The 27,390-nt window shown below is 37.8% G+C and overlaps 2 protein-coding genes and 1 long non-coding RNA gene across 8 annotated transcripts; 1 reads left to right on the forward strand and 2 right to left on the reverse strand.

Moving 5' to 3' along the window:
• Positions 1-418: 418 nt before the first annotated feature.
• Positions 419-12,548, reverse strand: LOC122319394. Its single transcript, XR_006245071.1, has 3 exons — positions 12,435-12,548; positions 12,066-12,176; positions 419-704 (listed from the first exon to the last, which is right to left on the reverse strand). It is a non-coding gene; the product is annotated as an uncharacterized LOC122319394 (long non-coding RNA).
• Positions 12,549-19,231: 6,683 nt separating this feature from the next.
• Positions 19,232-26,811, forward strand: LOC122319380. Of its 6 annotated transcripts, none has more exons than XM_043137429.1 (4): positions 19,232-19,344; positions 20,639-23,753; positions 24,582-24,820; positions 24,937-26,811. In XM_043137429.1, the coding sequence occupies exons 2-4, from the start codon at positions 23,519-23,521 to the stop codon at positions 25,108-25,110; spliced, it is 648 nt and encodes a 215-aa protein (XP_042993363.1). In that variant the 5' UTR covers positions 19,232-19,344; positions 20,639-23,518; the 3' UTR covers positions 25,111-26,811. The 6 variants fall into 6 exon arrangements, with proteins under 6 accessions (XP_042993363.1, XP_042993368.1, XP_042993366.1 ...); XM_043137434.1 differs by having other exon boundaries at positions 19,243-19,344; positions 23,474-23,753; XM_043137432.1 differs by lacking the exon at positions 19,232-19,344 and having other exon boundaries at positions 19,524-23,324; positions 23,458-23,753.
• Positions 25,366-26,367, reverse strand: LOC122319379. The gene has a single exon (XM_043137426.1). It carries the CDS (start codon positions 26,365-26,367, stop codon positions 25,366-25,368), a length of 1,002 nt encoding a protein of 333 aa, XP_042993360.1.
• Positions 26,812-27,390: the final 579 nt, after the last annotated feature.

Raw genomic sequence — 27,390 nt, forward strand, 5'->3', positions numbered from 1 at the left:
ACATTGCAAGTTAACTGTCATGTACGAGGGTATGTAATCTTGTGTTACATGTCCTGACACTTTAAGTTTTCCTTCCATCCCAAGTAGAGGTTGGGAGCATCACAAGAGATCTTTTCCTTATATAGAGATCTATTTCCTTCCTTGGAGTGATTGAATCTTACTTGCCTTATGAAGACTTTTCATTTAAGGAGTCTAAGTCAACTTGCCTTTTCCCTTATTGGCTTTATCTCTGGGCTAGACCCAATCAACTTTATCCTAAGAATGTTTTGCATACAATATAAGGTTATCTGCTCATTTTCATGACAGATAAAGATGCAATGTTTTCTTATCATGCATTTAGCAGTATACAATATTCACATTGGATAATTTTTTTTTAGCAATACTATGCATCAAACTAAAGAAATTCCAAATACTTAAAACATGATCCATACATATTGAAAGGAAAAACATTCATGATTACAGTATGGATCTCAGAAGGCTATAATCGCAAGAGTATGGGAGACCGAGCTCCATAATTACATCACCAAAAGTATAATTACTGAGCTAGTTCTTCAAGAAACTCACTTATCTTTACCAACGATGCCATAATAGTGTCCAAAGTCTAACTAAGGGGGCTACAAGCTTCGTGTCGCATTGCATCGATGCCGCCAAATCAACCTCCTCCAGCTTGCCACGCTCTGCTCCCTCTCTTACTCTGGACACATCTACTACCATTCGGGGGCAATAGTAGTTGAGATTACCACGATGAGATTTAAATACAAATCTCAGCAAGTTAATAGAAAACTTTCACACATGTTAATGATGCATGCATGACAATAAAGACATGAATGCATAATAAAAGTCATAAGCAACTATAAAATAACTTGACATGTAACATGGCATAAATTGACATGACTTGAATTGAAATGTGAACTAAACTTGAAACTTATGACATGAGCTTAATCTGAATAATATGAACTTGAACTAAGACGTGAACTAAACTTGACACTTGACATGACATGAGCTTGATTTGAATAACATGAACTTGAACCGAAACATGGACATAACTTTAACTTGAAACATGACTAAACGTAAACTTGAAACATAACTGAACATGAAATTAAACATAGCATGAACGTGAACATGAAAGACATGAACTTGAAATCTTGTTCAATAAGCATGATAAATAAAAGCGACCATATGGGTGCTACATGGGTCCTTTGAGCTGTGTGTCCCTGTTGATTACAACATCATAACATAGGTATCTGCACTTGCTATGAACACATGTATTATATGTGCCAGTTCACATGTATCTACACCTGATGTGGACACACATACTATAGGTATCCCATGTCAGGTATTTGCATCCGCACGAGTACGTATAACATGAAATTGAAATGTGGGCAGCACCATCAACATTAGCATCTAGTGTGCTCCAATGACAGTTAATTAGGTCCCATTCGCAACTCGTTGATCTTTATCTTATCAACTTATGGAATTTCACATTAGTTTAAACATTCCAGCATTAACAAAAGAGTTCCACTAAGATATTATCTCATCCTAGCACTTAAGGTCATTATAGATATAATTAGACTTGATATGACTTGAAAGGTTGTTCCCGAGATACACAAACTATACTTGAAATAAAAGGTGACATGAAACGAAAGCACAAAAGCCCTAACATAACATAACATGAAATGAACATGAGACGAAAGACATGACATACTATGAGACAAAATATTTTATTGCATGACATAAAATATAACATATAATATTTTATTACATGGCATAACATGTCACAAATAATATTTTATAAATAATATTTTATAACATGTAAAATACAATATTTTGTAACATGGTATAACATGTAATAAACACTATTATGTAACGTGACATATGTGTAACATATTGCATTACATAACATGACATACTTGTAACATATAACAATATATGACATAATAAATTATATAATAGATAAGTATTTCATGACATAATATAATGTGCAACATATAAACATATAGTGACATGACGTGGTATGACATATATGATAACATAGATACATAAATTGTAGTTTATTTACCCATCACACATGCACATTAATCTGATAGTAAGTTTAGAGCTAACTTACAGTGATCATCGCATTACTGGAATTAAGCATGAAACACAAGAAACTATAAGTAGGGATTCTAAAAGTTAAGAACTCTATCACTAACAATTAGAAACATGAAAAAAAATAGAGTAAAATTATCATTTTTCCCTCTATATGTGGGAAAATAATCATTTTACCCCTAATTTAAGGATTTCATATCCTAATTATAAAAATCACCAAACTTTACATTCCTCATATAAATTTTATCCTAAACTCAAATGTCAACTTAGAAAAAATTAAAACCAAATACAACTATGAAAAACATCGTAAGGCCGAAACTTCCAAAGACCATATTTCTTGATTGTTTGTTGCAATTTCTTCCAATTTCAAAACTCATGATCAAACCGAGATATTGTAACAAAGATCCTCCTATCCTAAGTTTGATCTGAAGCATACCATAATGAGATCTTCAAACTAACACATCATATGGTTTGTAAAATTGTCCTAAAGAAGATCCAAGTATTAAACTTAAAATCATATGGCTAAAAATAAACCAAAACATGGATCTAGCCGAAATCATCAAACTTTTGACCCAACCGAGTATTCTCTTGCATAAAAATTCATATCTTTGAAACTAACACCAAAATTATGACGCCCCCAATCCCTACTTGGGATTTGGCAAGGACTAAGATGTCGGGACATGTAACACAAGGCTACACACCCCTCGTACATGAAAAATAATATACAATACTCCTAGATATTCTAATAGTATGTAATAAACATTGAGTGGAAAATAGAAAAAAAAAAAAAAAAAAGATAAAGAGATCTAAGCAATGCCACATGCAATTGCATAGTAAATGGTACGACTAAAAAAAACTTTTTTTCAACTTTGTCCCATCATTGTCATTATCAATCAAAGAGAGTTTTCAAAAACGTAATACAAGTCTGTGTATCCCAAAACACGAGACCAAATTTCTTCTTTCTAGTAATAAACAGGCTAGCTAAACTTTCCTAAGTTCTCATTATGCAGTTTCCCCACTATTAAAGATCCATTTGGAGACAAAATTATGCAAGTTCCCATCGACTTCCGCATCTCAAGTGATAGGAATCCTATATCCATAATAAGCTTCCTTCCTTGCACCTAAGCCTTACTAGCTTCTTTGAGAACTCGCGTAACTTGATCCAAGTTCCATGAAAACTTCAATACCCATAAGGGATTCGAAAAAAAAAAACATCAAAATTAGGGTCGTTGAGACCCTTCAACAATTCTTGGAAAAATGAAACAGTGTAATCCAATGCAGCCGCGGCATAGCGTATACACCCCCAAATGGTGTACTCATATTCTATCCTAGTGTTGTCTAGATTCATGCTTCAGGGTTGTTGGGCGTACCTGTAGCTACTTCCACCATTCCGGGAGAGGAATGATAATGGAAAATTGCAACATTGAGATTTCAAGAAATCTTAGTAAGTAATCACATAGCATACCACAGTTAACACAAGCATACAAGAGGTATATCATGCAAGGTATGCATGGACATGTACAAAACTCATGACTGAAACTGAACTGTGACTCATGCATTGATCAATTTTGAAAACTTGTAACAAAAACTTAGCATTTCCTAAAAAACATACTTTTGTCATCATTCATATCTTAGTTAACCACGTGATCTGGAACATATCATATCATGTCGCATGATTCACAACATGTGATCCATATTATATCATGTAGGCGTGTTGCCTTGTTCTTATAACACATGTGGATACATCACAATTCCCTTATGCACCTTGTGTTTCCGCTAGTAACCACACCATCACCAGTCCGTGCACCGTAATGACTACTTCTTAAACACAACATAACTTATTAACACGAAAATACATGTCAGGTTATATGCCTTATGCACCTACTAGTGTTAGGCACTATCCCGCTCTGACATTCTTTAGAAAGAATCCATCCGAGGCACGTCAACGGTTCTTTGTTGACCCAAGGGTTACCACTCCATTTTTAAACGCTCCAGAGTGAATAGAGGAGTTCCACTAGAACATTCTCCCAACCTAGTAACTAGGGTCTTGATAAAACCTTTTAAAACATCATTTCATTTCTAAAACCCTTTTTGTTCTTAAAAACATTTTTCTTTTGAAATCACTTTTCCCAAATGCATGTGAAATGAGGCTTAAGACATGCGTGCTAATACTTGACATATGCCATATGGGATACCATGCATGAAATAACCGAACATAACATGTTTAATTCCTAGCATGATAACATAAAACTCATAAGATATTAAAACACAAACATGGAACTAGGTAAACTAGCCTTGGCCGAAACATATATGCACAATAACATAGAAAGTCATCACTAAACATACTCCAAACTTCATCCAAAATGCTTAGAAATCAGAGCGTAGTAAAACAAGACATGAAATCATAGCATTTGATCAAGATCCAAATCACTTAAAGTAGGGTAAAGCCGAATCATCAAAGGTCTTAAAATGGCAACATCATTTTCCTTAAAATCGAGACATGTAAGGGATCTTATTACCATTTTTCATCACAAACCAATTCACATTATTCATTCAATAATCATATTCTAAGTTCATGTAACAATATTCAAACAAACAAACAAGAATAGCAACCAAAGTACTAGAAACAAACAAAAGATTTACACAAATGTATACATGTATGAACTAAAAGTAAGTTGAGTGTATACTTATAAAAATCCACGTAGAGTACCAAATAGCAAGCTGTAAATCGAAGTGTAACTAGTTAGAATGAGGGTTTCAAAAACCCTAATTCATGAGGCTTGAGTATGTGTGTGTGATTGCTAAGGCTACCTTTAGAGTTTAAACACAAATAGGCCATTTGGCTTCTAGAGTCTTTTAGTCAAGAAATCTTTCATTTTTCTTGTGTTCTTCTCCATAACTCAAAATAGGGTGAAAAGATAAGTGGTTGGCCGAATAAATGAAGGATTTGGACTCCTCATCATTCGGCATAGACCAAACCCTAGTTAGTTCCTCATGAACATGTGTAAAATCGTGAATGCTTGGCCATTACCAAACCCATTAGTGATTCTTATCTCTTCTTGAGTTGAAAGTGTGTCTTGTGTGTGTATGTGTGAATCAAGAAAGCAAAGTCTCATTGTGCCTCCTTTTTACTAAAGCTGAAAACTTCTCTTGAAAGTAGTTTCTCTTGTTTGGTTGGAAGGAAAGTGTGAGAAAGTGAGAAATCTAATGTGGCCTCTACATTTTTCCAACCTCCATGATGCTAACAAACCATCCTCAAACATACCTATCCCAATGGGTGCCTTTTGATGTCTGGCACTATCGGATTGGCCATCCTTCCTATCAAACTGTCCGCCATCTTATTTTCAAATTCTCTTTACCTACTTTGTCTATTAATATTTTGGGTGTTTGTACAGATTTTCAACAAGGAAAAAGCCATCGCCTTCCATTTTCTCGTTCTCAATCAATTTCTAATCATTCTCTTGAATTAATTTTCTCAGATGTTTGGGGTCCATCTCCTATCATGTCAACCAATGGAAATAAATATTATGTTTCGTTTGTTGATCACTTTAGCTGTGACGCCCCCAAATCCCCACGCACGGATACGGGAAAATCGAGATGTTCGGATGATGACATCATGGGTCACCACCCTATCGACATGTGCTAGTGTGTGTATAAGCAACGAATGTGCACGAGAAACACGCAGCGGATAGCAAAGTCAATAACTAAGTACCAGAATTTTTCTTAGTTTAATACAAAACTGTTTAAAACATACGTTATAAAATATTACAAAACACAAATATAGTTTTAAACCAAACAACAAAGCTTCAACTTTAACTCGGAACCCCGGCGGAGCCACATCCTCGGGCTTAGCCTCCTCCTCTTCCTCAAGCTTGCACCAAAATCTACGGAACTAAAAATGGTGCCGCAGGTAAATAAAATCCAAGCACCACTAGATAAAAACATATTAAAATCAACAATATGCATGAAAGAATGCAACGCACATGCCCCATAAAATCATAATTTTTCCACGCACGCCAAAAACCCATTTGGCCCAAAAACATAACCATTAAAACCATTCCTCGCCATTATCCCAGATAATGGCCCAAAACCGCTACCACCATTTTCCTAGAAAATGGATCAAAAACCTCAACACATCCTTGCTATTATCCCAGATAATGGCCCAAACCACCATTTTCCCAGAAAATGGATCAAAAGCCTCGAAACCAAACCTCGCCATTTTTCCCAGGAAATGGCCCATATCCGAAAACCATAAAAACGATCCAATTATGCATGCACCATGATTTCCCCTAGGGATCATCCGCACACCCTGGCTTTGTGCCACACCGCAGGTAACGACTACGCATGTGACACCTAAACGAGTGATGCCCAGACTCGCGCCCCGCGCGTACCTGGCCAGGCCATCCTCTAGTCCCTGCCACTCTAGGGACCACGGGGTCGACACGACAGCGTTACCGTATCGTGCGATCCGGTCGTCGCCCTGTGACAACCCAGGGGATGTCACTCAGTATTATCCACTCCCGAGTGACCAGAGGAGCTCCACTCAGATAATAACCCATCCCGGTTTGGGCTCGTGAGACACACGCACCTAAAAACCATTTACGCCAATAAAACAGGATTTTCTCGATTAAAATAAAATGCACAAATATGCAACATGCAACGCACGCCTCATGGCACGAATAACCAACCAAATCACAAACAAACATAACCAAGCACTTCGTCCTCAAACCATCCGACCCCCAAACTCTTCGGACTCAGTCTGGAATCAGCCAACCAGCAACAAATATTTATTGAATGAGCAAAATATATTTAAATCTAAAAGTAGGGTTTGGAAAATACTTACAGCACTATATGATATTTTTTGAAAGCTTGCGGCGTTGCAAACGGCGTAAGAAAAGCAACGTAACAGTGTAATTTACACTGTGGCCGTGGGTAATAAATTACCTATTTTCGAACAGGGACAAACCAAAGCTCGGGATTGATAGGGAATGGCCTTGAGATATTTATGAAGTTAAGGGAAACGAGTTTTGGCCGTGAGTGGTGGTGGAAATGGCGGAGGAAGGGCCAAAAAGGGGCTGAACGGAGTTGAGCTCGTGGGAGCTGCTCCGGGAACAGATCGAGGCCGGAAATGGGTGGTTTAGGTCTGCAAGAGGTAGGGGAAGAAGCTGTGAAGAGATGGTGGCCGGAGGTGGTGCAACAACACCGGAATCGGTGAAAAATCGTATGGCTTAGAGGAGCTCATGGTGGCTAATGGTGGCTCGGATGGAGGTAAAACTTGGTGGGGATGTTCATCGGTGAGAGGGGAAGAAAACTGGGTAGGTGGTGTAGGCCACGCCGCCAGCGAGAGGCAGTTCTGGGCTGCGAAAGCAACCGGCGACAGGGGAGAAAAATAGGCAGGTGCCGTAACTTCCAGGGTCTCGTGGCGGCTAACAGTTGGTCCGATGGCTCTGAAAATTGGTGGGGATGATCTCTGGTAGAAGGGAAAGAGAATGGTGGGGGTGGTGTACAACACAGCTGTCGGACGGCGGCGCAATGGGCGGCCGAAGTGGCAGCGCGCGGGAGAGAGGAAACGGGGAAGAAAGAAGAAGAAAAAGAAAGAAAAGAAGAAAAAGAAAAGGAAAAAGGGAAAAAGAAAAAGAGAAAAGAAAAGAAATGAGGTCCAATCCTCACTCCGGAAACCAAAAACAGATCCGCCGAAAATGATTTTAAAACCGTAAAACGATTAAAATAAATTAAACACAACATCAAATAAATTAAAAACCAATTAAAATAAATTAATTTAAAATAAATAAACTAATATATTAATTAAATTAAAAACACTCCTTCAATGAAAACACATGTAAAAACGGGTTATCACATTAGCAAATTTACATGGTTATTTCCAATCCCAAACAAATCTAATGTCATGCAATTTTTTTGCTCATTTCAAAAACTTGTTGAAAGCCAATTTAATTGTAAGGTAAAATTAGTGCAAACTGATTGGGGTGGGCAGTATCGCTCTCTCCACACCTATTTTGCAAACATTGGCATTCAACACCGTATCACATGCCCCCATATGTCCCAACAAAATGGGTCTGTTGAACGAAAACACCGTCACGTAGTTGAAACGGGCCTCTCACTATTACCCCATAGTCATGTTCCTCAAACCTATTGGGATGACGCTTTTCTAATGGCCACATATCTCATTAATCGCCTTCCGACCACTCCTCTTGACATTTCACATTTTGAAAAACTTTACAAACATGCTCCTGATTTTTCATCTCTAAAAATTTTGGGGTGTGCTTGTTTCCCTTTTCTTCGCCTATTCAATCGCCACAAACTTGATTTCAGATCAAAACACTGCATCTTCATTGGCTATAGCAACTCACATCAAGGATTCAAGTGCCTTGATACTTCTAATGGCAAGGTCTTTGTTTCTCGACATGTGATATTCGATGAAGGGTCTTTCCCTTTTGCAAGCCTAGACGCAAACCCAACTCAACCTCAATCTAGCCCACATACAACTCTCTCATTTCCTCTCTTAAGAAACGACATCACTCAAAATCTACCGCAATCAACACTAAATGACATGTCCCAAGCCACCAACTCATTAAATCCAACAACACCATTTCCAAATAATCACTCCATATCATCTTCTTCCTCGTTACCTCCTCCTACTTCAAACATTTCACCACCCAAAATAACTTCATCTTCTCCACCCCACAACTCTACTCTCACCACACAACCACCCCAACAACCAGCTGCTGCCAAAGAATTCCCTAAGCACCATCCTTATCAAATGGTAACATGCTCTCAGAATAATATCGTAAAACCAAAGAAGCATACTAATGGAACCGTTCGCTATCCATTGGCACAAACTTTTCTTGTTACAGGTAAGGTTCTAGAATCTCCAACCTATTATATAGAAGTTTACAAGCACAGTGAATGGCGTGCAACCATGGATGAAGAATTCACTGCACTAATGAGGAATGGAACATGGTCATTAGTTCCTGCCAAACCTAGTCTCAATGTCGTCGACTCCATGTGGATTTTCAAATCCAAGTGCAAGTCTGATGGCTCTCTTGAATGGAGAAAGGCGAGACTATTTGCCAAAGGGTATCACAAACAACAAGGAATTGACTTTGATGACACGTTCAGCCCCGTAGTAAAGCCCACCACCATTCGGATCATGCTAAGCTATGCTATCTCAAACCAATGGCCGATTTATCAAATTGATATAAAAAATGCCTTCCTTCATGGAAACTTGACTGAAGAGGTTTGCATACATCAACCTCTGGGCTATGTTCATCCCAGCTTCCCAAATCATATTTTTTGACTACACAAGGCCTTATACGGACCGAAACAAGCTCCATGAACTTGGTATCATCGACTAAAAGAGCATCTACTCTCTCTTGGCTTTGTGAACTCATGCTCTGATACTTCTCTTTTCATTTACAAATAGGGATCAACTTCATTATTTCTCCTTGTATATGTCGACGATATTCTGATCACTGGGTTGAGTCCATTGGCCATCTCACAATTGATCACAAATCTGAGTCAAGAATTTACTATAAAAGACCTCAGGCACCTAAAATATTTTCTGGGCGTGGAAGCACATCAACTAGCTGAAGGTCTTCTCCTTTCACAAGGCCAGTACATCTACAATCTTCTCCAACGAACAAAAATCCTAGATGCCAAACTCATTTCTTCTCTAATGTCCTCTTCTCAGACATTATCATCGTTCTCAGTTGCCACTTATTCAGATCCTTCAAATTATCGAAGTGTAGTAGGGGCATTACAATATCTGTCACTGACTCGGCCAGATATTAATTTGCAGTTAATAAAGTCTACCAATTCATACACAAACCCACCAAAGAACACTAGATAGCAGTCAAAAGGATCCTTTGGTATCTAAAATTTTCAATCAATTTTGGACTCCTTATTTGGCCAAGCAAGTCGACACAGCTATCTACCTACTCCGATGCCAACTGGGCAGGTTGCCTGGATTATCGAAAGTCCACCTCAGGTTTCTACATTTATTTTGGTGACAACTTAGTCTCATGGAGCTCTAAAAAACAACCAACTGTGGCACGTTCAAGCACTAAAGCTGAGTACCATGCAGTTGCACATGTTACAGCTAAGTCACTTTGGGTACAATCCTTAATGCATGAAATTGGTATTGTTTTAGCCCAACATCCAATCCTATAGTGTGACAACATTGGCGCCACATATCTCACTGCAAATTTAGTATTCCATGCGCAAACTAAACACGTGGAGATAGACTACCATTTTGTCTGGGAAAAAGTTCAACAAAAAACTCTGGAAGTTCACTTCATCTCAAGTAAAGACCAACTCACTAATGGTCTCACCAAACCAATCATGTCAGCAAGATTTGACTTCCTACAAGACAAGCTCAACGTGAATTCATCCCCGTTGAAATTGAATGGACAAGCTCAACGTGAAAAAAACACTGTAACAGATCATGGCAAATCAAGTATAACTGCACCTTGATTCCAGGAGTCCCTAACTGCTACAAAATTATTTGCTTTCCATGTATATCTCATTAATACATTTCCTTGTTTATAGTTTCCTATAAATCCGATTCTATAGATATTAGACAGCTATAAACAAATACTCAATGATTGTACAGTTACTAATATAAATAAACATCATCTCTCGCTGCATTAGACACTAGAGTTTCCAGCATTCTTGTTCTGTTCTTTCAATTTGGTATCAAACTACAAGGACGTCGATGTCATAGTCACTGCTATCACAATTGTATGCAAGGCCATTACACCCACGTTGACAAGCATCACACATAAAGATTTCAAGAGCATATTTATGATATTTGTTTGGGAGGAGGGTGAGAGGATGGTCATGGCATCGGTGTAATTTTTTTCTTGGTAAATCAGCACAAGATTTGTGAAGAAAGAACTTGCATTGTAAACAACAATAATACGGAGAGGAGAGATACTGCGCACACACATTAAATTTTTCATTGTTCTCTAGCTCAACTGCAAGAGACTTCAAGTGATGTTTGCACCATATGTTTGATCTCTGTGATGATTTCAAACTTTTCTTTTCCTGGGGTGATCTTGTTGACAATTTGAGCTAATGTGTCAATAGAATAGGTTACTCATATTTGAATTCTGGGTCAAATGTTTTATCCTGATGTCTATCTTTGCAGCACAACGAGGATGTGCAACAAAATCACAAGTCGAGCAATAATAACATTTGTATTTTGTGTCCACCTTTTGATCAGAGAGTTGGCAAATTTGCTGATTTTCATATTGGTTGAGCTGAGGAGAGTATTTGAGGTTCAGACTTAGAGGGTGGCTGTGATGTGTTACTTTGATAGTCAATGGAAAGATAGCGCATCGGGTGTGAACCACAAATGAGCAGGTGATACAAAAGTAGGACATGCACTTGCTTTCTTTCCCACAAGCATCGCAAGTGAAGGAGAATGATTTTCGAAGGAGGCTCAAAGGATGGTCATGACTTTCAGCTTTTATGGTGAGCGGTAGTAAAGCGCATTTTTTATCAAGGTAAAAATTGGAGCGAGAACATTCATATAGGTGGCCGGTCAATTCTTCACAGCAGCCATGGCATTTTCTCCAATATCTTTCAACGATCTCAAGGTTATGTTCCGGGTGCAACGAATGTTGCATCTCTCGGGGTGGTTGGCCACATGATGCACTGCTCGCAATTGGAATTAGGACCCCTTACTCGTTGCTTGCACACTTGACAATAATGTATTTTACCATGCTTTTTTATCTCTCCATTTAAGATCAATGGATGGTTGTGGAAAGGATTGCTTATAGACGGCAGCTCCCGCTCTCTCAGTTGTGTCCACAACTAACTAATTTATCTACAAGAGAATTTTTTAGTCATCGACTCATCACACAACTAGGACCAAAGTGGAATTTGCTTGAGAGGACTAGTTTATTCTGATGGTGAGAAATACTTGTGAGAGTTCATGTAATTATTTCAAAGCTTACCTGAATAATGAACTCAGATCCGGATGGATGTCCTTTGAACAAATTCCAAATGCTTCCAAAACAGATTGTTGCTACTTCATCTCAAAGAACACAGCCTCCAACCATTAGTTCCTACATCAAAATAAGACAATTAATCAACTTAAGCTATTAAGAGGACCCATCTTACAGAATTTGACATCCAACATGCACGTTAGTATACAAAGGCAGCCACCCCAATATTTCACAGAATATAAGAAAGAGACAGAAAAGAAAAGGGAAATAAATCATACACAAATCATATGAGCAATATAAATCAGATTTTGGCTTCAGACGTTAAAAGAAAGCTTCTAATTTTGTTTCAGATGAAGGGAAGTTCGGCTCAAAACTCACATTATTGCTGCTATATGGAAGGAAAGATCATTAATGTGAGATCCCTGCCCTAGAATCTTTTTATCAGGACATGGCCACTCTGTCAAAACACTTCAAGACGACGAGAGAGAGGAAAAAAAAATTGTTGTGATGACCCGTTTTTGAGTGTATTTTCGCTGAAATAATTGTCTTTATTTTAATTAATATATTAGCTATTTATTTTAATTTATTTGCGTTTTTAAAGTTGGTTTTTAAATTAATTTATTTTATTTGGTGTTGTGTTTTATTTAGTTGTTTTGTGTTTTTTTTTAATCTTTTTGGCGAGTTAGTTTTGCTTTCCGGAATGAGGTTTGGACCTCATCTTTTCCCTACATCTTTTCCCTTTTTCCTCTCTTTTTTCTTTTTCTTTTTCTTTTTTTCTTTCTTCTTCTTTCTTTTTTTTTTCTTTTCTTTTCTTTTTTTTCCCTCCCTTTCTCTCTCCCCGATCGGCTCCCCCCCCGTGCTCTCTCTCTCTTCCCTCCCTCTCCCGCGTCGTCTCTCTCTCTCCTCCGGCCCAGCGCCGTCCGGCCACCTCCCGACCTCCCACCGGTCCCATTTTCTTCCCCTCCCTCCGGTGCACCTCCCCACCGAAAACCACCCCCAACCGGCCGGCCATTTGGCCGGAAAAAGCTTCCAAAGGGCGCACGGATTTCACTCCGATCCGCCGCCGTCGCTCCACCTCCGGCCACCATTTCTTCACCACTTCATCACCGACCTCTTGCCATCCTAACCCACCCATTTCCGGCCTCCATCGACCACCGGAGCAGCTCCCACGAGCTTGTTTTCCGATTTGCCATTTTCGGCCATTCCGCCGCCACCCACGGCCGTCCGTCGCTTCCATTAGCTTCACAACCACCTCTAGACCATTCCCTATCAATCTCGTGTCCTAGTTTGTCCCCGTTCAAAAGTGGGTTTTTCGGACCCACGGCCACAGTGAATTTTCACTGTGACGTTGCTGTTTTTCCGCCGTTAGCAACGCCGCGAGCTTTCTAAAAATACCGTATAGCGCTGTAAGTATTTTCCAAACCCTATTTTCAGATTTTAATATATATTGCTCATTCAATTGATTTATTTATTTAATTATTTATTTAATTGTTTGTTGTTGGTTGTTGATTCCGGACTGAGTCCGAGGAGTTTCGGGGGTCGGATGGATTGAGGACGGAGTGTTTGTTTGGTTGGTTGTTATTGGTTGTTTCGATTGGGCCGTGTGGTGTGCGTTGCATTTTATTTGTGTGCGTTGCATATCGCGTGCATGTGCATCATGTTTATCGGCGTTTTGGCGTTTGGGTGCGTGTGTCTCACGAGCCCAAGCCGTGATGGGTTATTATCACGGTGGAGCTCCTCTGGTCACTCGGGAGCGGTCAATACTGAGTGACATCCCCTGAGTAGTCGTCTGGGCGCTGACGAGTTCGGTACTAGAGGATGGGTCTGGCCCGGTACGTGCTGAGCACGAGTCCAGGCATCGCTCTATTCACCGATTCTGAGGCCCTGCGCGATGACGGAGTAGTATTAGAGGATGGGTCTGGCCCGGTACGTGCTGAGCACGAGTCCAGGCATCGCTCTACTCACTGACTCCGGGAGCGGAAATTAGAGGATGGGTCTGGCCCGGTACGTGCTGAGCACGAGTCCAGGCATCGCTCTATTCACCGATCCCGTGGCCCTTCGCTGGCGAGGGCTAGAGGATGGCCCGGCCCGGTACGTGCATGGCACGAGTCTGGGCATCGCTCGTTTAGGTGTCGCACGCGTAGCCGTTCTCTACGGTGTGGCACTGAGCCAGGGTGTGCGGATGATCCCTAGGGGAGATCATGGTGCATACGGAGCGGGTTGTGGTATGGTTTTTCAGTTATGATCCATTTTCTGGGAAAAATGGTGGTTTGGGCCATTATCTGGGATAATGGCGAGGTGTGGCTTTATGGAGGTTGGTGGGCCTTTTGGGTTTTGGCGTGCGTGTTAAAATATATGTGTAGCGGGGCGTGTGTTTGTTTGATCTTGTTTTCTTGTTGTTTGGGTTGTATGTATTTTCATCTGGTAGTGTTTGGGGTCATACTTACCTGCGGAACCTTTCTTGGTTCCGTAGCTTTTGGTGCAGAGTTCGAGGAAGAGGAGGAGGAGGCTGAGCCCGAGGATGCGGCTCCGCCGGGTTGCTGATGCTGTGCTTTTTATCTGTTTTCAAACTTGTATTTGTGTTTCTTGTAATATTTTATTTAAGTATGTTTTAAACAGTTTGTATTACATTAAGAAAAATTCTGGTACTTAATTATTGACTTGCTTCTCGCTGCGTTTGTCTTGTGCACTTTGTCGCTCTTGCACACACTTGGCACACGTCGTTAGGATGGTGGTCCGGATTGTCACCATCCGGACGTCTCGATTTCCCCGTGTTCGGGCATGAGGATTTGGGGGCGTCACAATTGCTATTCATCATCTCTACATCCATACTATATATATATATATATTATATTTATTTTCATTTATTTTTAAATTTCTTTATTTTGTTCTTCTTAAATAAATTAAATCTTCTACAATTATCTCTGCTTTGTCTAATTTGGCTTTGCGTGTAACTTTTTCCAATGATATTCTTTTTGCTGATTCCTTTTCCCAATGATATCATTGTCACAAACCCAATATTAAGGGACCAAGGAGAAAGAAAAAGAGGGTCCTGGCGGCCGGCGTGCACCTTGTTGAGAAAAAGAAGAGACAAAGTGGTCGCCGTGGCCCGTGGTGCCTTGTAAAGCTGATTCTTGAGTGTACCTTTTCTTCAATAATAGAATTGGAGGTGACTTGCTAATCTGGTAGGAGCCAAAGGCTTGTTTTCCTTTTTAAATAAGGAACCAAATTAAATTAAGATGCAGTTTGGTATCTTTAGGATGAGATGATTTTAGATAAAAATTAAAAATTAAGTAAAATATTATTAAAATATTATTTTTTTATATTATTATTATTTTGAGATTTAAAAAAGTGGAATTGTTTATTATATTTTATATAAAAATTTAAGAAAATTATAATAATTAGATAAAATATTTTCACCATCCAAATGAAACCTTGTGCCTTTTAAAGTAAATAGTTTAAGCATAACGAGACAAAATGATAATTTTATAAATAATAATGATATAGTCTATGAATAATAATAAAATAGTTTGAGTTAAGATATTTTATTAGTTTTAAAAAATGTGAGATAAAAATTGAATAAAAATATTATAAATTTAAAATATTATTAAAATATAATTTTTATTTTGAAGTTTGAAAAGATGATATTATTTTTTTGTTTTGTTTAGAACTTTGGGAAAATTGTAAGAGTTAGATAATTATTAGATAAAAAAATTGAAAATTTGAAATTAAAATGTGTTTGTATTTGAGTAATGTTTAAGAAGAAAATTTTGAGATGACATCATCCCACTTTCCAACTAAGTCTTAAAATACCCCTAATTTAAAACATAGTTATATAAAAGGTTGTATGTATCATTTTCCTAACTTTATGCCTTGATTAGAATGTTCAAGTGATGTTTTATGACAAGAAACAGTAAAACTTCCTCATATTAGGGCAATATTACACACATGTCCATACTTTGACTACAAGTGTTAGAATTGAGCATAAAATCCCAATTTAGAAAGTTTTTTCGGCGTGCATGACATGATCATCATGCTATGCTTGTTGGTTTAAGTTCGACCCCTAAATAAACCGTTTTCTCTTTTAAATCATCAATTTAAGTTATTTTTGTCTTCTATAAAGAAAACTCAAATCATCAAGCAATATATGATTTTTTATTTGTCTTATATTTTAATTTCAAAGATATTAAGGCTAAGTTTGGATGTTGAGCTGAACTCAGTTCTTTATAAATAATAGTGAGTTAAGATGATGAAATGAGTTATGTAGAGCCATCTAAGATGAGTTTATATGTGTTTGGATGTTAAGATGAGTTTATTACTATTTATAGAAAGTTAAAAAATGTTGTGATTTCCACATGTAAATATGTGTTAAGTTGAAAAAAGCTATGAGTCTCACATATAAAGAGGTTTTGAATTAAAATGAGTTTAGTGATTTGAGAGTTGTATATTTAGATATTAGACTCAACTTAAAATAAGATTGTGGGTCTCACATATAAAGATGTTTTCAATTAAGATAAGTTTAGTGATTTGAAAGTTGTATGTTTAGATGTAATACTCAACTTAAAATTAGACTGAACTGAATTGATCTTAGTACAATCTAACAACTAAACAAGACCTAAATATGTCGTTGATTTTTCTTCTCGTATCTTATTGGTCGCTAAAATAATTCACTTAATTGGAATAAAATCCACTAGTCGTACGATTTGTATTTTCAAGGGCTAGGAAAACAGTCAAATCATTTTTTCCTTTTATTTTTTATGAGCATTTTTTTGGGACTTCAATAATAAAAATATTAGCTAGGCATGATGCATGTCACCACTAATCCCTAGCTGGGTCCATCTATAAACGTAACAAAATAGCGCATTGTTTATATAAATTAAGGAATGATTTTGTTTTCACTAAATTACAACTAACTTGGATCACTATTTTTTTTAATAAAAAAACCATCATATATATTTTGGGTGATATAATCAACAAAGAAACTAAAAAGAAAAAAGAGTACTGTATGTGTACACTACGCTATATATATATATATGGACTTAATATTCGATTGATAAAATAGTCAATATAAAATAGATCGAAGTGACATTCTTTTTTCGATATCATCATGAAAAAGGTAATTAATTAAAACTCAATAAATAAATAAATACCACTAGTACTACGTTACAGCAAATGTATAATATTGATTTAGAACCATGCATGAGATCATCATGACGTACGATTGAATTAATGTCTAAAATCCATATTGCAGACTTTCAGAGCCTGATCATGAATAACCTCGTGGAGGATTTTATTCACCCCAAGACAGTGTAGATGCTAGCTAGCTGCATGCGTCAAATTTCAATCTGGTAGATGCTTGTGCGCAGCTATACATGTCATTCCTTCATTTTCTTGAAACAATCATAACCAAGAATGAAATCACATTTGACACATAAAAAGATAAATGAACTGTGAGATTTACCACAAGCTTGACAATTAGGATGAGGATCACTGCAAGAAAAAGCAGCTTTTGCTGCCAAAAACTGAAGGGGCAAGTAAATTTGAGCCGCAACATTCTATAATTTTTGGAGCCGCGTTTTTGTAGTGGCGCACGCAGAATTCGCCATCATATATATTTTTTGCGGCAACAATACATCTTTTGCGGCGACTTTCTCTCTTCACAAATAATAAAACAGAGTTAAGGCCTAAAATGTCTTTAAATTTTGCCGTGCAGCGATAAAACTACAGAGAGTAAACCTGGGAACCAATCGGGCTAATAAACAAAGAATAGCAGCCCACCACTAAATAGTTGATTCCTAAGCTTTCCATCTAAGCTATCATGCGTTGCACTACATCTGATTATAGTGTATTTGCATAAACCCTTCGCCGCCCCCCCCCCGGTCCTTCGCACTGCTTCAGCTCGCAGTCCCCTTCTCGCACGACACCCCATCTTGCATGGCTAGAGTTCGCACGGTTAAAACCCACACAGCTTCATCTCCTCTCACGACATAGAGGCTAGCGCCCCTTGATTTGATGACCCACTCCATCTATCTCCAAGCCAAGGACCACCGCCGAAGATCTCGACCCCATTCTTCACCTTCTTCGACTCTCTCAGAATCGAGCAACCCAAACGGAGGTCCTGAGGTAATACCAGAAGTGTGTGGAAGAACAAAACAAAAAGGAGATTATCCTCGTCAGGTACGACGGAACCTTGCTTGTCGCTGACCTGAGACGCTGTGAACCCAAGAAGTTCGGTGGTCGCGATGCCAGGGCTAGGTTCCAGAAGTCATACCGTTGAAGAATAAAAAATCCCAAATCAAAAGGCAAAGGTTTTATTTTTAGCTGTCTTGAGTTATCGTTTTGGTATTTAAGGCTTGCATGCTAACAGGATTTTTAGTCCATTTTCATCCTCACCGTCTACCATGGATGGCAACTGGTTCACGTCCACTCGATGCAGGAACGTCGAACTCGCACTTGAACGAGTTTATACATTTCTATATGAATTTCGCAAAAATATTTCTGAAACCAGAAAAGCTTTAATTCGTCTGGATTTATATTGATTCGTTTGAAACCAAATGAATTTTTAAAGAGGAACGTAGATTAGAAAAGGGGAACGTAGGCAACTGAGTCAGTCGGCGTCGGATTGAGATGGTGGCGGTGGAAGAGAGGCTTAGCGAGGAAGACGAAGAGATGAAAACACGAAGTGCTCTTTGGCGAAATCAGTGAGGACTGCTTTTGGTTGGAAGTGTTTTTATGTGATGGAGCCTATTTCTCTTGTGGTGCATTTCCTTACGTGGCAAGCAGTGAATGGAAGGCTGCTTTTCTCCGTTTATTAGCCCGACCGTTCCAAAGTGACTTCCAACTACAAAACTATCATGCTATTTTTCTCCCCGCGGTAAACTACAGAAACCCAAAGGCGCCGATACTCTCTCTCTGTCTTCCACCCATTTTTCCTACAGCTATTGTGAGCCTCCACCACCAATAAATCACCAACCGTGCCTAACCACCTTGCCTTCACCACGGAAACTTAGTAAAATCCCCTTTGTCAGTCCATGACGGCCTTCACGTCGAAAATGGTCTGAGAAAACGACGACGCCGTGTGCCGCATGCCGTAGCCTCCTCGCCTAGCCAGTAAGTCTCCTCCATCTCGCTTACGCTCAATTCACCGTCTGTCTCTCTCTTTCTCTCTCTAACTTTCACTTAGTCCCTCTCTCTCTATAGGCTGCCCAATCATGTCCCACCGTCGTGCACGGCTTCTCCACTCGGTCTCTATTTCAGCAAGCTATCTCCTCTCCTTTCAATCTGTGTGGTATTTCTCTCCTTCATTCCATGTCTATCTCTTTCTGTTTTGGGTATATGCAGTTATCTAGTTTTTTTTTTTTTTTTTTGGGTTCATTTGCAAGTGAAAGGTAAAGTCATTTACATAAAAATATTCAGATAGTAGTTTAAATGGATTGCGAATCTGTTAGAAAATGTTGTGCCTTATCTACATTAGAAACTTTTTGATGCTGAAGGATGGGTTTTGATCAGTTTTTAGATGCTGATTTATAATTAATTTGAAGTTTTGGGAGGTTTGGCGAATGTTGTTTTGGGTGACCAACCAATAGTTAATGTAGTCAATGCTCTATGCCGTATTTCTTAGATGGTTCTCACAACTTTCGTGGTTGCTATGTTTTGACCGCAACCCTAAACAATGACATATATATAGATATATTAAAATGTGGAATCAGCAACTTTAAGTACTGATTCCAGAGCATGAAAACCATAATCTAGATCCCAAATGAAATTTGTACCCTCATCTCCACACGTTTCATGGTCATACACAAGAGAAATAAATAATTAGCTCATCACAAACGGTCAAAGTGGATAATTTACATTGACCAAAAGTACCAGGAACCTAGTTGGTATGTTGTAAACATATCCGTGTGTTTCATCCTACCTTTCAAACATCACATGGATTTGTTTGTTTTTTTTTTTTTTTTTTTTTCGCCTAGCAATTGTTTAACATTTTCCACTCACATTGCCTAGGTTTCACATATTGCATGCGTTACCAACTTATATTCTAGTCTAAACTTGGTGTTGAATAATAAATGAAAATAGGTAATGTAGCACAGTTTTATTAATTGAATCTTTACATGTGGGGTTCGTTTTAATTTTTATTAGTGTAATATGCCGATGTTGATAATTTGGTGTACAAACTTATATGTTTTTAAGCTTTGGTAAAAAGAATTACGGCTCTCCAATTAGTACAAGAATGAATGGTCGATTAACATGATGTTATTAACTTCATTCATACCACTTGAAGGTGTCATTAAATATTTCCACCAGATGGGAAACATGGCCGTATGGTTCTGAGAAATAACTTTATTAATTCATGTCTATGATCTGCCTAGCAAGATCAGCTACAAGTCGCTTGTCTTCCTATTTTCTGCTATTGTACCTGTTGGAGATTTTGTGTGCATGGCTAAGGTTTGTGATAAGGAAATGAGCTGTATGAATTCAAAACATTGCTAATTTCTACTCGATTTATTATATTTAGTTGATTATTTATTTCCACTCCATTTATTTATTTGCTCACACATTGCATCCTTCTTTTTCCACAGTGCTACTGAGTTTATTGCATGAATAAACTGGTGGGGAAGATAAGTGAAGTCCACAATGCTGCCAAGTTTATGGCCTAGTATAAGCTTAAATTGATAGAGAAGCTAATTGAACAAGACATTTCACTTGAATATTTGTAATGGAAGAGTTTGAATATCTGGATGATGATCAGTCTGGAACTTTTTCTGTCTGATATAACACAAGCTCAATTATCTACTCTGGTCAGGTGACAATACCTTGGAAACAAAACATATTATTTTGTATATGTTATGTGTATGAAATACTTCCGGTAAAATCAACTTTTCTGAGTGAATATGTACTTGATCTTGGGATTCTTGGAAATTAAAGATCAGTCCTAAGACTAATAGATGGTGATCATTCCTTGTGAAGATGCAAAATGTATCCTCCTGAAAAAATGGTGAGATTCTTGGAAATTGTATGCATATGGACCACTACCCTCCATATGGACCACTTCAACTTGCTCTGTTTTTTGGGAAACAATAACATTCAAATTTGAGGCTGGCAGCCTCCATATACTTCCAACATCTTGAGATGATTGATGAACAACCCGATTTGTGATGTGGTGATACCCACTTTCATGGAGATGTTATATATGCTTATTTAACACTTACCATCACAGTTCTACACTATCAACTTTTACGTCTTTTATGTATATAGGAAGGACCTATTTATTGCATGACGGATTGTCTTTTGGAAAGACCATATTCTCAATTTGATTTCATTTCATTTTTCATGAATTGATTTTATAAAATCAGTAGCTAATGCTACATCAATATCTTATGCTACATCAATATCATATAAATGCTGTTATATGTGCTTATCATATAAACATTGTTATATTATTTTATAAACAATATAAACAATCTTATTTTATATAATTGAATAAACAGAGTTTGAATGCTACTTAAACAAAAAAAAATATCCATAATATGTAGGCTTAAAAAAAAAAATACCGGGTTCAACTTGGAACCAATGGGTGATGTATGTTTTTTTTTAGTTTCTATACAAAGGTGGCATGCTAACGCTAGATAGAAAGACAATTATTAGCTAGACTAGTTTCAATAGATAATTTTTGAAAAGAGAATAAGAGAATTGTCCTTATAACACAGATAAAATGTTTGTCATCAAAATTATCAAATCAGAGAATGTCAATAACCAGCTCACAAGCCAGGCCATTATAATTGTAACTCGATAAGAGACAAAAGTTTCTCCAAAAGTAGCAAAATTCTAATAATCATTCCAAAATTATATAGTAAGGGAAGAAGTAATCATTGGCAAAAATCTGGCTCGAGACTACTTAACATGATTTGACTCGGATTCTCCTGCATCAAATGCACATATGTTAATTCCCTTTTATTATGAAAAGGTATCGGAATCTATAAAAATTTATGGAAAAAATAGCATACGAAATTTATAGAGCTTGGGTCAGTGAATAACATATATGGTGAAATATAAAAATGATCTTGATAATTGTCCAAGTGTAATTTTATATTTTTTAGTATTAAATTATAGGAATTAAACACTAGAGAATCCAACATAGTAGCCAGTATATTTTTTTATATATCTAATTTAATGATCAACTTTATATCCAGTTTAAATGGTATAACTTTGAAGGGCCTGGTTTCAATATAATCAAGTTTTGTACATAGTAAAGAATTGTTACTTCAGTTTTTGGGAAAATGGTTGATGTACCGTTTCAATGGAGGGTCCCACCAAAGGATCATCAATAGTGGAAGATCTATTCTTGATGGGAAGTTAGTAATACGCGGGATCACCAAATATCTAGAAGTCAAAATTGGAGGGAAATCAGCCAAACTTTTAAAACACTATACCAGATACAAGTCACTTCAGTCCACTACACGAAAGCAGTACACAGAAAGTTGAGCGTTTTTTTTCTTCAGAGAAATCTGCTTAGACATGGGTGGCAAAATTGGAGGGAATTTGGAGGCCTTGGAGATGTTGAATGATATTCAGACTCACCTTTAAGCACTAAGAGATCACGGTATGTATCTTCCTACCATCTCTTTCAAAAAAATCTCCACTACTTATTATAATAAGTAGCTTCTTGTGGATGCCACTACTTATTCTCTTTTTACCGGCATAGTCTTTCCCTCTTCAACCTAACAATAAATTAAAATACAAAATATATAATTATATCCAAATGCAGAGCCTAGCTAAGAGAAGGAAGAGATTTTTTTTTTTCTTTCTTTGTGGGTTTGGAGGGAGTGTGGAGGAGGTTATTTATAGGCTGATGCTCATGATACACAGAACTAACTAGTTTCTTTCAAGTTTCCTTAATTGGAACTTCTAAGGCTTCATATGATGTGGGTACAACAGCTCCAGCTTCTCTTAGTGCTTGATTTTTGACTTGAGCAGACTCCATCTCACCACCACTTTTAGCCCCCTGATTGGCCCACTGGTTTGGATACTTTGCCCTGCTTCAGGGCTTCCACTAGCGAATACTCATCTCGTCCACCAAGTTCCCCAAGTACAACAATCATTTTAACCTGAGCCTATAAAAAAACAAAAAAACTCTGAATTGACTGTGAACAACAAATGCGTAGAGTCCAACACAAGAATGCTCAGTGAACGTTTTATAAAAAATGTTATATTTCATGCTTTTCAAAGTATAGGAGCTCTGCGACTTAACCCCCAAAAAATATGCAGGTATGTATTAATATCTAATATTTTGGGTTCATAGCAGAAATTGGGACTTGCATCTGGTATAGTGTAGTAAACTGTGGAAATGCTGCAATTTTCACGAATATGACCCTATTTAAACTGTCTTTTCACATGACAGTTCCATTTTTCATTAGTCGCATATAGAATCGATTTCCGATCAATTGTAAGTTCGGTTGGCCATGAGAGGAACAAGAAGAGGACTTGGTGGACATGCCCGAATGCTAGAAACTTGCATACGCACAAGTGAAGGGAGCACATGGAGTGGTCCAACACCTCAGTCGCAACCTAGTAGGTGGACACAAATGGTGCAGCAAAGCTCATCATCGGATGACTCAACACAGCCCCCAGAGATGGTTTTTGGTACTGAGTTTCCTGAAATTAGCAATGGTCCAAATACAAGGCCTGAGAACAATGGTAATAAGTATTGTTTTGGTGGAAATTACAAGGAATTTATTATTCATTGCTCTCAGATTTTTTTTACAATATTTATTGTTTTATGAGGTGGTTGGACAATGTACAAGTTGGTATGCACGCTGCAAGATTTATTTTTAGTTGTATTCAACATACAATGTTCCCTGCAAGTTTCTCTTTAGGTTGAGTCTTAAACTGGTTTGAATTTCTTAATTCATTCCCCACTTATTTAACACTTCGTGAAGGTCCATAGAATGTATATAAAAATTCTAAAGATAGTGAAAGGCAGGAAACACTAACGATGATATCAATTCCTAACCACACTTTGATTTACTACTGCTAGCTACATCAATCTCAGGAAATTGGGTTCAAATACAAACTGATCAAGCTAAATGATTACTTAATTAGCTGAAAACATGACCTTTGATGTGTCTGTTTTGTTTAAAAGCTGAGAACATGATCATGAAAATTAATTGTTTGTTTAGCCAGAAACAAATCCTGAAGAAGTTGTCTCAGACGTTGAATATGCTTGTTGAAGTTAACTGGTTCAAGTAGCTTTTTTGTTTTTACCATAATGTTATTCAAAGTGCACATTGATCAGATAAACCAAGCCAATGGCATTATCGCTGGGTTTTGTTAACTATCAAACAGGTTTAGAGGTTAAATGAGTCTGCAAAAAAAGACTAAATCCAGTGATAATAATGTGAGTAGACATTTAACTAATTCTTTATAGGGAAAATGGTCATGTACGTTGGAGATGTGTGGTTCTGGACCCAGTAGTTGGTTTAGTGATTCTTATTTGTTTGTGAATGATGGCTTGATGTCAATGCAGGAAACTACCAATGCGGAGGTGTCATGGACCAGCTGGGTGCACTGAGTTTATGAAGCTTCGTAAGCATGGTCTCATTCCTTTGAAGATTAATGATGGTGAGAGGGCACCATCATGTGAGAATGCGGTGTTCTTTACAACAAGGGTAAGATGGATTATCAAGCATCATGCAACCATGGTTCAAAATACTTGGGATGCTGTAGATACACAAGAAAAAGAGGAGCTGATCAATCGTGTCCGGGTATTGAGCTACATTCATTAAAATGGGAAAATAAACTAACTTCCAGTCATATTTTAAAAGATGTTGTCTATGATCTTTATGTCTATGGACTGATGCCTTTTGGTTTGATGTTGTAGGCTGATTTCATTCTAGATTGGAGCAAAAGGAATCATCGCGAGATGGTCGAGAAAAACCTTGGCAAGAAGTTCAATGACTTTCACTACCAGCTTCATAAAATTTACTTGGGTTATGCAACACACGAAGAGGCATTAGTAAAATCAAGTGTGCGAGTATCGAGTAAGGGGTCCTAATTACAGTTGCGAGCAGTGCATCAACTACGTCATTCATAAATCATGTGGCGAACTATCCCAAGAGAAGATACCCTTGAGCTCATGATCCATCCAAAATTTCAGCAAATAAAATGCCATGATCCGTGGTCCTCTCAAAAAAAGTGAGAGGATGCTATGGACGTCATATATATAAGTGCGCCCAAACTTGATAAGTGGATAGTTCCCCAGAATACATTTTGGATGAGCAGCAAAATGGAGATCTGCACAATAGTAGAACTAATGCTTCGGGTCCCGCTCGTTCTCGCAAATATCACAATAATAGTCAGCACAGTCATCCTCAACGGTGTAAGAGAGTATGAATGGTTGCTCATAGTGCCCATATTTTGTGGTAAGTGGTAGAGTAGCACAGTCCAAGTCGATAGAAAAGTTACAATCAGCACAACGTATGATTCGACTTCCAAATATGCCACAGGAGGTACATATGCCACGACCTTCGTAGCCTGTGCTCAAAAGAAAAAGTGGGTGCTCATGACCATCATGGATAAATTTGGTTCGTATCAAACTACAAGGGACGTCAAGCTGAAAGCGGCAGTCATCACAATTGTATATGAACCCATTACACAAACGTTTACAAGCATTACAAGAAAAGATTTCAGGACCATATTCATTCTGAGATTTGTTTGGGAGGAGGGTGAGCGGATGTTTATGGAGTGGGTGTAATTTTTTTCTGGGTAAATCAGCACAAGATTTGTGAAGAAAGAACTTGCATTGCAAACAACAATAATGCGGAGAGGAAAGATACTGCTCACACCCGTTGCATTTTTCATTGTTCTCTAGCTCAACTGCAAGCTTTAAGTGATGTTCATGCCACATATGTTTGATCTCTGTGATGATTTTAGCTTTTCTGTTTCCCAGGTTGATCTTGTCGACAATTTGAGCTAATGTGTCAGTCGATTCATAATGCCCAAGAAGGTGGGTCTCAATAGGCTGATCATCTTTGAATTCCGGGTCAAATGTTTCATCCCTGATGTCGATTTTTGCAGCACAACGAGAATGTGCAGCAAAATCACAACTCGAGTAGTAATAAGCTTTGTATTTTATGTCCACCTTTCTAACACAGAGTTTCCATATTTGCCGGCTTTCGGATTGGTTGAGCTGAGGAGAGTATTTGAGGTTCAGACTCAGAGGATGGTGGTGATGTGTTATTTTGAGAGTCGATGGAAAGAGAGCGCATTGCGTGTGAACTATGAATGAGCAGGTGATACAAAAGTAGGACATGCACTTGCTTTCTTTCCCACAAGTATCGCAAGTGAACGACAATGATTTTCGAAGGAGGATCAAATGATGGTCATGACTTTCAGCTTTTATGGTGAGGGGGAGAAGAGCACATTTTTTATCAAGATAAAAATTGCAGTGAAAACATTCATATGTGTAGCCTCACATTTTTCACCGCAGTCATGGCATTTTATTTGCCGAAATTTTGGATGGATCATGAGCTCAAGGGTATGTTCCGGGTGCAACGGATGCTGCATCTCTTGGGACAGTTCGCCACATGATTTATGAATGACGTAGTTGATGCACTTCTCGCAACTGTAATTAGGACCCCTTACTCGATGCTCGCACACTTTACAATAATGTATTTTACCATCCTTTTTTATCTCTTCATTTAAGATCAACTTAAAATGTCGACATCGTCCCACAAGTGTATTGAGTAATCTTGCCCTAATTCTCTCCGCTAGTGACCGTACCATTGTTGCTACTTCTTTACCTCAAATGCCTTGAACAAATTTCGGATTGTTGCTGGTACTTCTTTATCTCAAAGAACATAGCGTTCAACCTGAATTAATTCCCTACATCAAAAGAAGACAATTATCATTTTAAACTAAAAATCTTGCACATGCTTTCATGCATACAAATTAAAGTATAAATAATATTAGCTAAACAGAACCTAACATGTTACAGAATTAATATGAGTTCCAACATGTATGTTTCAGCATATATACAATATTTCACAGAATATAAGAAAGAGACAAATCAAAAGAAATTAAGGGGAAAGAAATCATACACAAATCATATAAGCATCAACATAAATCAGATTTTGGCTTTATCAGAATTTAAATGAAAGCTCCCAATTTCACTCACATATTATTGCTGCTATATATATGGAAGGAAAGATTAAGGTTGGGTTTGGGTATTGAGAAGTATTGAGATATGTTGTGAATAGTAGTTAAAGAGTAGGTGAAAAGTAATAATAGAATATTGAATAATAGCAAAAAGTAATGAATTGTAGGAAAAAATAGG

Source organism: Carya illinoinensis, chromosome 8, assembly GCF_018687715.1.
Source record: "Carya illinoinensis cultivar Pawnee chromosome 8, C.illinoinensisPawnee_v1, whole genome shotgun sequence".
Taxonomy (NCBI): Eukaryota; Viridiplantae; Streptophyta; class Magnoliopsida; order Fagales; family Juglandaceae; genus Carya; species Carya illinoinensis.

Excerpts from the sequence above, each read along its gene's own strand:
- LOC122319380 (XM_043137429.1), top strand. The coding sequence starts at position 23,519 with ATGAGAGGAACAAGAAGAGGACTTGGTGGACATGCCCGAATGCTAGAA. Across the intron at positions 23,754-24,581 it reads TACAAGGCCTGAGAACAATG|GGAAACTACCAATGCGGAGG; the intron begins GTAATAAGTATT and ends GATGTCAATGCA. Across the intron at positions 24,821-24,936 it reads AGCTGATCAATCGTGTCCGG|GCTGATTTCATTCTAGATTG; the intron begins GTATTGAGCTAC and ends TTGATGTTGTAG.
- LOC122319379 (XM_043137426.1), bottom strand. The coding sequence starts at position 26,367 with ATGTCCTACTTTTGTATCACCTGCTCATTCATAGTTCACACGCAATGC.